At 43.4% G+C, this 10,000-nt stretch overlaps 1 protein-coding gene across 2 annotated transcripts in view; it reads left to right on the forward strand.

Moving 5' to 3' along the window:
* The window catches only part of LOC134194946 (tetratricopeptide repeat protein 21B-like), a 26,777-nt gene that overhangs the window by 15,160 nt on the left and 1,617 nt on the right, over positions 1-10,000 (forward strand). Inside the window, exons 23-37 of one of the 2 annotated variants that reach the window (XM_062663932.1) lie at positions 1-33; positions 1,133-1,185; positions 1,244-1,329; positions 2,816-2,942; positions 3,008-3,073; positions 3,777-3,879; positions 4,009-4,119; positions 4,400-4,481; positions 4,713-4,795; positions 7,052-7,119; positions 7,251-7,313; positions 7,375-7,436; positions 8,292-8,328; positions 8,749-8,812; positions 9,100-9,351. The exon at positions 1-33 is cut by the window's left edge and continues 78 nt beyond it. In XM_062663932.1, coding sequence (XP_062519916.1) covers positions 1-33; positions 1,133-1,185; positions 1,244-1,329; positions 2,816-2,942; positions 3,008-3,073; positions 3,777-3,879; positions 4,009-4,119; positions 4,400-4,481; positions 4,713-4,795; positions 7,052-7,119; positions 7,251-7,313; positions 7,375-7,436; positions 8,292-8,328; positions 8,749-8,812; positions 9,100-9,351 — 1,290 coding nt within the window. The remainder of the gene's footprint in view (positions 34-1,132; positions 1,186-1,243; positions 1,330-2,815; positions 2,943-3,007; positions 3,074-3,776; positions 3,880-4,008; positions 4,120-4,399; positions 4,482-4,712; positions 4,796-7,051; positions 7,120-7,250; positions 7,314-7,374; positions 7,437-8,291; positions 8,329-8,748; positions 8,813-9,099; positions 9,352-10,000) is intronic. The other variant, XM_062663933.1, reaches the window with a different exon arrangement.

Here is a 10,000-nt window from a genome sequence, read left to right on the forward strand (position 1 = left end):
AAGGCATTGGCCAAGACACACAACTACTCAAAGGTAAGTCATACTCATGAAATTAGCTTCTGGTCGTACCTGCAGTATGGTACGAGTGCTTGTGGATGAGATTAGTGTCGACAATCAAGCAAAGAAGCTGGGTTACAGTCTGTGTGTGTGTGTGTGTGTGTGTGTGTGTGTGTGTGTGTGTGTGTGTGTGTGTGTGTGTGTGTGTGTGTGTATGTGTGTGTGCCTGTGTCTGTGTGTGTCTGTGTCTGTGTCTGTTTGTGTGTCTGTGTCTGTGCGTGCGTGTGTGTGTGTGTGTGTGTGTGTGTGTGTGTGTGTGTGTGTGTGTGTGTGTGTCTGTGTCTGTGTCTGTGTCTGTGTCTGTGTCTGTGTCTGTCTGTGTCTGTGTCTGTGTCTGTGTCTGTGTCTGTGTGTCTGTGTCTGTGTCTGTGTGTGTGTGTGTGTGTGTGTGTGTGTGTGTGTGTGTGTGTGTGTGTGTGTGTGTGTGTGTGTGTGTGTGTGTGTGTCTGTGTCTGTGTCTGTGTCTGTGTCTGTGTCTGTGTCTGTGTCTGTGTGTGTGTCTGTCTGTGTCTGTGTCTGTGTCTGTGTCTGTGTCTGTGTCTGTGTCTGTGTCTGTGTCTGTGTCTGTGTCTGTGTCTGTGTCTGTGTCTGTGTCTGTGTCTGTGTCTGTGTCTGTGTCTGTGTCTGTGTGTGTGTGTGTGTGTGTGTGTGTGTGTGTGTGTGTGTGTGTGTGTGTGTGTGTGTGTGTGTGTGTGTGTGTGTGTGTGTGTGTGTACATGTGTGTGTGTGTGCACGTGTGTGCATGTGTGTGTGTGTGTGTGTGTGTGTGTGTGTGTGTGTGTGTGTGTACATGTGTGTGTACATGTGTGTGTGTGTGCACGTGTGTGCATGTGTGTGTGTGTGTGTGTGTGTGTGTGTGTGTGTGTGTGTGTGTGTGTGTGTGTGTGTGTGTGTGTGTGTGTGTGTGTGTGTGTGTGTGTGTGTGTGTGTGTGTGTGTGTGTGTAGACTTTATCTAGTTATCCCAATAACTGGGCAAGCTTAGCATTATGAACTCTGAGAGAGATGCCCACACTTTAATGTGTGGGTCTGTACTGTTCATTGCCCTGCTAATGCAGTGTTGATATCAACATGTAGGCAATCAACTATTATGAAACTGCATTGAGATCGGGTGGACCGTCTGTTTTGCGGTATGCGAGCATCTATGTGTGTATTGTTGTGGTGTAGTGTGATGTCACTTGTTTGTAGCTATGACTTGGCTGAACTTCATTTGAAGTTGAAACAGCACGCAAAGGCGGCAAAGGTGTTAAATGCAGCCTTAGAAGAACAACACTGTAAGTGATACACACGATGTGGGACACGTCTTCTGTTGTGTTGGTTACTTTATTGAGGCATGCATTTTCACCGGGTTTTCATTTTGTTGTGTGTTTTTGTGTTGGTAAATGTTAGTGTGACACTTTGTTGTGATTATTTGATAGGCAGATGTGTAAATAAGATAGATAGGTGGGCAGACAGGAAGACAGGCAAAGGGTCAGCAGGCATACGGGCACACAGGCAGGCACACAGAGAGACACAAACAGACAGACAGACAGACACACAGACAGACATATTTTTTGCTCATCCGTGGAATGTGCCGACGTACTACTTAGAGCAGCTGAGGAAAATGGAGAAGCCGCACGAATGAGAGAAATTGTAAAATTGCAGAAATGGAAACGAAGTAGACGTATTTGGAAATGGCTCAAACTGTATACATCTAGTGTTTGAACATTATGGGAGATGGGGTGAGCACGCCATCAAGTTTCTTCATCACCTGTCTGAGCTGTCTGTGGATGAATACGGCTGCAAGAACAGCACGGAATTCAAGTCTCTCTGGTGTCGAGCTTTTTCTGTCGCTCTTCAGCAATGTAACGCTCGGGTGCTGTCAAGGAAACTGTGTAGACTTGCTAGAACTAGTAAATTAGATTTAGACTTTTATTACAAACAATTGGTACAGTAGTTTATTAGTTGATTTGCTGTTAGCGACCTTAGGTTGCTGGACAATATTTAGCCTGTACTAGCAGTTGCAATATGCAAATACATGTATTGACAGACAGACAGGCAGGCAGACAGACAGATGGGCAGACAGACAGACACAGACAGACAGATGGACAGACAGGCAGACAGACAGACAGACAGACAGACAGAGAGACAAACAGACAGACAGATAGACAGACGGATGGACAGACAGACAGACAGACAGACAGATGAACAAGTGTCTTTTTTTAGAGGAAGATGCAGAGCAATCTGCATTAGACCCTTAGCTTACTATCTTCGGTAGCATTTTAGTCATGCATGTTTCCAGTTGTAGCTGGACTTCAGATTCAAGTAGAGTAGATTATTGTTGCAGTAGTATGTTGTACCTGTAGATCTTGTATTGGGCGTTTGTAAAATTGAATAGATATGACAGACAGATAGACAGACAGCTGTATTAACACAACGGTGTAATGCAAGAGTAATTACTAGAAAACGTTCGAAACTTGCTCAGTGTAACTCATGTAATTTTGAGTCTTACTCGTTTCAGTTGTTTAGGCATTAGCAGTTAGTTTTAGCTTAGGGCCTGTGGGCTTGCTTGTTTGTTTTACAGTTTAGTGTGAGTGTACTAGTTTTAATGTATGAAATATATGTATTATGACAGACAAAGAGACAGACAGACAGACAGACTGCCTGAAAGACAGGCACATGTATGCAGATGGCACGTACATTTTGTATCTAAACTGCAGCATACACTGGCAATCTGTTTTTATCAATGAAGTCATTTTGAGAAAAACGAATTTTGTGTAGCTGAAGATTTGCCGATGATGATTGATGAAGTACGTTTCCTCATGCTCTTGGCTCGCGTCAATCAACAGACAGGTGACCTGGCTGGAGCAGTACAAACACTCGCAAGAGCTCGTGATGTGCAAGCCATGTGAGACCATCATTACTTTCCAGACGCTGTGGACACGTAGATGTCTAATTATCTGTTATCTCTAGTGTTGTGTCACGCACAGCAACAGAACAATCAGATGCTGTTGCTAAGCAAAAGAGCCTTGCTGGAAGGTAAGAATCAGGGCTGATCAGAAGCAAACTAGTTGATCTATTGTGTTATTTGTACTCATACATGCATGGTAAGTCTTTTACTCTAGTACCTTTTCTATTTGGGCACTTCATCACTCCAACACTGCATGGATCTGTGTATTTTTGTAACAACAGAAAGACGTGGAAATGATAGTAGACACAAACCAACGTGTAGACAGACAGACAAACTGACAGACAGACAGACAGACTGACTGACAGACAAACAGACAGACAGACAGACAGAAGAGAGATGAGCAGACAGACAGACAAACAGACAGAGAGACAGACAGACAGACAGATAGACAGACAGACAGACAGACAGACAGGCAGGTAGGCAGGCAGACAAACTGACTGACAGACAAACAGACAGTAGATTGCTTGTATTTAGTGTTAGAAATGTAACGTAGAGTTTGTGTTTCAATAAATGAAATTAACAGACAGACAGACAATTGACAGACAGACAGACAGACAGACAGACAGACAGATAGACATACAGACAGACAGATTAATTGCTTTGCTGTGCTGCTGGACAATATTTAGCCTGTACTGTACTAGCAGTTGCAATATGCAAATATATGTATAGACAGACAAACAGACAGACAGACAGTGTGTCCACAGCTGGATGGGCTGTTGTGATTGCAGTTTAAGCTGCTGTTTCTGATTCTGATAAATGCTGGTCTTTTAGTATCTGTTGCCAAATGGCTGAACATAGCATTGCTATAAAGGAGTTTGATAAAGCAATCCAGCTGTATAAAGACGCTTTGATACAGAACGAGAAAGATGACAGGGTGTGTTTGTGTGTGTGTGTGTGTGTGTGTGTGTGTGTGTGTGTGTGTGTGTGTGTGTGTGTGTGTGTGTGTGTGTGTGTGTGTGTGTGTGTGTGTGTGTGTGTGTGAACTATTACAATTATGTTGTAGATCATGCTTGCACTGGCAAAACTGCATCTGTCGTTGGATAATTTGGACGCTTGTCAACATCAATGTCTCACGATGTTAAAAATGAACAAAGACAATGATGCAGCTACAGTGGTGAGCACATGATGAGTGTGTTGTGTTTCTGAAGCAACACACACACACACACACACACACACACACACACACACACACACACACACACACACACACACACACACACACAACACACACACACACACACAAGACTCTAATCATACCCTCAATGAAACGTTTGAAGGTTCTACCACATGTCACACTTTGTCAATAATTTACATGCTAGGATGTCAACATTCTGTTACAACAATCTATCTCTTTGTAGGTGTTATAAAGTTAAATGAATATAGTACATTTTTAGATGATGGCCGATCTTATGTTTCGTAAAGGCCAATATGAGTCAGCAGCATTTCATTTTCAGCAATTGCTTCAGAGAAAACCAGGTGATTGAAGTTATGCATGTTTGATTTGTTTCTTTATACGATGAACAAGTGAAGAGGCAGACATACATACATACATACATACATACATACAGACAGACAGACAGACAGACGAATAGTTGTAAATACACACACACACACACACACACACACACACACACACACACACACACACACACACACACACACACACACACACACACACACACTGTTCATTGTACTCAATTTGTGCAGATCACTATGAGGCTTTATCAAGAATGATCGAGCTTCTGTACAGGAATGGGCGACTCAAAGAAAGTGAAAAGTTTCTTGATCAGGTGAAAGTTAATACTGATATAAAAATTAAGGTAATATTAACATTAATATTAACAAACAAACTTAAGTTAATATTGATATTGATATTAATAGACAAATTTAAGTATACATTGATATTGATATTAATAAACAAACTAAGTTAATATTAATATTAATAATTCAGAAAGATTGATAGTGTGATGCAGACAGATAATTGATGTGGTGAAGGCTTCAAATTGAGTGTTTAAAGCTATAGATGAAGACCACAGTTGTGTGACTGTTCAATACAATATAAGTTAAATTAATAATATATTAGTAAAAAATTACTACAATAGTATAAATTGTTTGTATGTTTAATTGTTCTAAACTGATACCTAAAAGGGGCCTAGACAGCAAATAGGCAAATAGTAATTAGTCTGGCTTAACGTGTGTTGGTAGGCGTGGCCTGCTTGGTGCATTGGTGGTTGTGGCCCATTAGTCTGCTGACGGTTGATCTGTCAAAGGTACACATTACACAAAAATTTACAAAAGCATGCAGTAATACTTGTTGCATATGAATTACTTATTTAATCAGCTATACCCAGTCCGGAAGTTGATGCCATTTAGTGTCTTGCGAAAATGGAATTTGTAATGTTGGTCCGGCCATGCTGCCTAATTCTAGGGGCGTACCTGGCACATTAATGGGTTGGTTGTTTAGTGGTTTAGTGGACTTGTCAATCAGTGTAACGTGTATGCTCTATTCTAATTATTTTATTAATTAATTACAGGTCTATTGGAGGACATTGCTAAATAGTGTATCTGTAATACTGCTAAACACTGCACATTGCACGCTATGGAGTTTTGAAGTCGAAGCTGCTTACATCGATCTAGCTACGTCTGGAACGTCGGACCCAGGCCATCACTTTAGCAGTTACAGCTTGTACATCTAAGGATGCCGTTACCATGGTAATGGTACCAAATGAGGCACCAAGATTCAAAATTGTGGCATTTACGGCTAACTTAGTCTATGTAGGGGCCACAGATAAACAGCTAGCACAGCCGATTGCCGAGTTTTATTTTGAACTTGGTGAATTTGCTGATATCACTATTAATCTTAATTAATCAAGTGGTATCGCGGAAAGCGTCTTGAGGCCACAATTTTGGCACCATGCAGCCATATATGTGTGTGTATATGTGTGTGTGTGTGTGTGTGTGTGTGTGTGTGTGTGTGTGTGTGTGTGTGTGTGTGTGTGTGTGTGTGTGTGTGTGTGTGTGTGTGTGTGTGTGTGTGTGTGTGTGTGTGTGTGTGTGTGTGTGTGTGTGTGTGTGTGTGTGTGTGTGTGTGTGTGTGTGTGTGTGTGTGTGTGTGTGTGTGTGTGTGTGTGTGTGTGTGTGTGTGTGTGTGTGTGTGTGTGTGTGTGTGTGTGTGTGTGTGTGTGTGTGTGTGTGTGTGTGTGTGTGTGTGTGTGTGTGTGTGTGTGTGTGTGTGTGTGTGTGTGTGTGTGTGTGTGTGTGTGTGTGTGTGTGTGTGTGTGTGTGTGTGTGTGTGTGTGTGTGTGTGTGTGTGTGTGTGTGTGTGTGTGTGTGTGTGTGTGTGTGTGTGTGTGTGTGTGTGTGTGTGTGTGTGTGTGTGTGTGTGTGTGTGTGTGTGTGTGTGTGTGTGTGTGTGTGTGTGTGTGTGTGTGTGTGTGTGTGTGTGTGTGTGTGTGTGTGTGTGTGTGTGTGTGTGTGTGTGTGTGTGTGTGTGTGTGTGTGTGTGTGTGTGTGTGTGTGTGTGTGTGTGTGTGTGTGTGTGTGTGTGTGTGTGTGTGTGTGTGTGTGTGTGTGTGTGTGTGTGTGTGTGTGTGTGTGTGTGTGTGTGTGTGTGTGTGTGTGTGTGTGTGTGTGTGTGTGTGTGTGTGTGTGTGTGTGTGTGTGTGTGTGTGTGTGTGTGTGTGTGTGTGTGTGTGTGTGTGTGTGTGTGTGTGTGTGTGTGTGTGTGTGTGTGTGTGTGTGTGTGTGTGTGTGTGTGTGTGTGTGTGTGTGTGTGTGTGTGTGTGTGTGTGTGTGTGTGTGTGTGTGTGTGTGTGTGTGTATACAGGGCCGGCAACACTGACATCTGGTGTAGATATTGTGTGCAGATTGGTCATATACAAAGGTAAGAGCAGACCTCTGACTGAAATGGGTCGGTTCGTTTGCACCCCTTGAACCCCCCAAGGGTGTGCACCTGTCTAACGATAGTTTAGAATCGATTTTGTTGTTTGTATTTGTAGGGTAAGTCGCCGTCTGTGACTGATATTTGGCTTGTGCGTTTGATGTAGGCCGAACGAATTTTACGACGTCCTTCTGAAGATGCCGGTCTTCAATACTGCAAGGGACTTGCTAACTGGTAATTCATTAATATCAATGTGTGGATGAAATAAAGACGAAACATTCATCTGTTTAAATGCCAACTTCTTTACTTATTGTTTGAGTTAAAGTGGTTGATATTAATATGTAAATATATTATGTTTTGTATAGGCGTATGAATAAACCAACAGTTGCGTTGAAGCTTTTCAACTTGGCAAGGAAAGACAGTCAATGGTACTTGAGTTTCTATCGCGTTTTTGACTTCAGGATGATGATGAAATATGTGGGTTTGTAGGGGTGAATTGGCGACGATTAATATGATAGAGATCTGTTTTAATCCTGACAATGAGACAATCGGTGAGTTACCTGACTGATACACACACACACACACACACACACACACACACACACACACACACACACACACACACACACACACACACACACACACACACACACACACACACACACACACACACACACACACACACACACACACATGCACACGCATGCACACACACACACACACACACACACACACACACACACACACACACACATGCATGCACGCATGTGCACACACACACACACACACACACACACACACACACACACACACACACACACACACATGGACAGAATGTATGGACAAATGTCAAGCCCTTCACGTCATTCGTGAATGACGTCAACCTTAAGGTCAGTTACGGAGATAGCTCTCCCTGCCTCGAGAGACAATGCCTCCCTGCACTATGTGGAGGCTTAGGGCCAGCGCTACAATCCACCTGGAGCTTGGCTGTAGTCATCCAAGTGTAATGACAATGGCGCAGCTCTGAGACTGGACACCAAGGCCCACCCGTACTCGTCTGCTGCATGATGTTACTGCCAAGCCGGCGGTCATGGTCCACCCCAGTCAATGACCAGGTACTCATGTATACTACTGAGTTGAGAGAAGCAATTGTGTGTAAGTTTCTTGCTTAAGGAAATTATGCCGTAGCTCGCCATCACTGTGACTTGAACCTGCAACCCTGCAAGGTCCCAGATGTTTTCATTCTCCAAATGCACTCTCTAACCAATTGAGCTACAGCACCACACACACACACACACACACACACACACACACACACACACACACACACACACACACACACACACACACACACACACACACACACACACACACACACACTTGCTAAAGAGTTGTTTTCTATTTAGGGGGCGAGGCATTTGAGTCCGTTGAAGGAGATGGAAGGTGATTATAGCTAGTTAGAGTTGCTGCTTGTGATCTAATCAAATGAAGCATACAGCCAGAGCACATTTGTGTTTGGACTCTTGTTGATTTGAGAATGTTCATCGTTCTAGTAGCACATTTGTCACATTATTTAGAAGCTGCGATCTCTAGAATAAAGCAAGCAGGCATATGGACAGACTGGTGGTGGGTGGGTGGTGGGTGGGGTGGGGTGGGTGGTGGGTGGGGTGGGGTGGGTGGTGGGTGGGGTGGGGTGGGTGGGCATGCGTGTGTGTGTGTGCATGTGTGTGTGCACATGCGTACGTGTGCATGCATGCATGTGTGTGTGTGTGTGTGTGTGTGTGTGTGTGTGTGTGTGTGTGTGTGTGTGTGTGTGTGAGTGAGTTTGTGTGCGTGCATGTGTCTACTATTTGTTATATTTAGTGGAGGAACGGATAAGAGAGATTCAGAAATGGCTGCCGTTGCAACAGCAGAAAAGCTACTGAAGGTGCAGTATTTGCAACAACCGTCCAGATGTCTCATTTGTCTGCCTACTTAACCTAGCCAGTGTGTCTGTCAGTTTGTTTACCTGTTTACCTATCCTTCTATCTCTCAGCGTGTCCCTTTGTCTGTATCTCTCAGTTTGTCTGTTTGTGTGTCTGTCCTGGTGTCATTCTATCTGTAAAAGAACGAACCAGTAATCGGTCTGTATTCCAAACGTTTTGTATACTTGTTTTGGATGTATCAAGTTACTGTTTAATTTCTCAATGAGGTCACATACTTCTCGTCTTCTAGGAGCTGAGACCGGAGCTGAGACCAAAGCCTGGATCTCAACAGATGACTGTTCTAGAAGCTTTCTGTTTTCTGGCAACGAAATCAAAGCCAAACGTTGAGAAAGCACTGAATATGTTCATGGAGATTGCAGCAGCTGAACGAGATCACGTGCCGGCGTTGTATGGCATGGCAGCTGCCTACATGGTACTGAAACAGACGCCGCGGGCTAGAAATCAACTCAAACGGATTGCCAAGATGTCGTGGACAGCCGAGGTCGAGTGTCGTGTCTGTTTAGTGTCACACGTCGTACTGTTGTAGATGTGTGTGTGTGTGTGTGTGTGTGTGTGTGTGTGTGTGTGTGTGTGTGTGTGTGTGTGTGTGTGTGTGTGTGTGTGTGTGTGTGTGTGTGTTAGTGAACGAATGACCTTCTAGTCTAGCCACACCCATTTCTGACATTTGAGAAAGGCAATCCAAGTAAATATGTTTACAACATTGAAACTTGTTTGCTTACAAGATTAACTGACGACAAACACCAAATGCTGCTGGACATCAGCCTAATGTGTCTATTTGTTAGGACAAAACCCACTTTATAATACTCTTATCTTGTCGAGACTGAATCAGTCAATTATGTCATCTATACCATCAGTCAGTAACTTATGTTGGTCTATCTGGACACTTGGCTGGGAGGCTTGAGTCCAGTGAGCCATCGCAAAGATCCTCGTCTGGTTGCTCTACTAGAGCAAAAAGTCTGATGAAAGTTTCTGTTGTTGAATACACAAGATGACGTGTTTAGTATTTTTAATATGATAATGCATGGGTGTGGCCTGTTTCTATTTATCTGTTTGTCTGTTTGTTGGTTGGTCTGCTGTCTATTCTGTTGATGTTTGTAGTGTTTGTCACTAATAAAAACGAGTTGTCTCTG

Source organism: Corticium candelabrum, chromosome 19 (genome assembly GCF_963422355.1).
Source record: "Corticium candelabrum chromosome 19, ooCorCand1.1, whole genome shotgun sequence".
Classification (NCBI taxonomy): Eukaryota; Metazoa; Porifera; class Homoscleromorpha; order Homosclerophorida; family Plakinidae; genus Corticium; species Corticium candelabrum.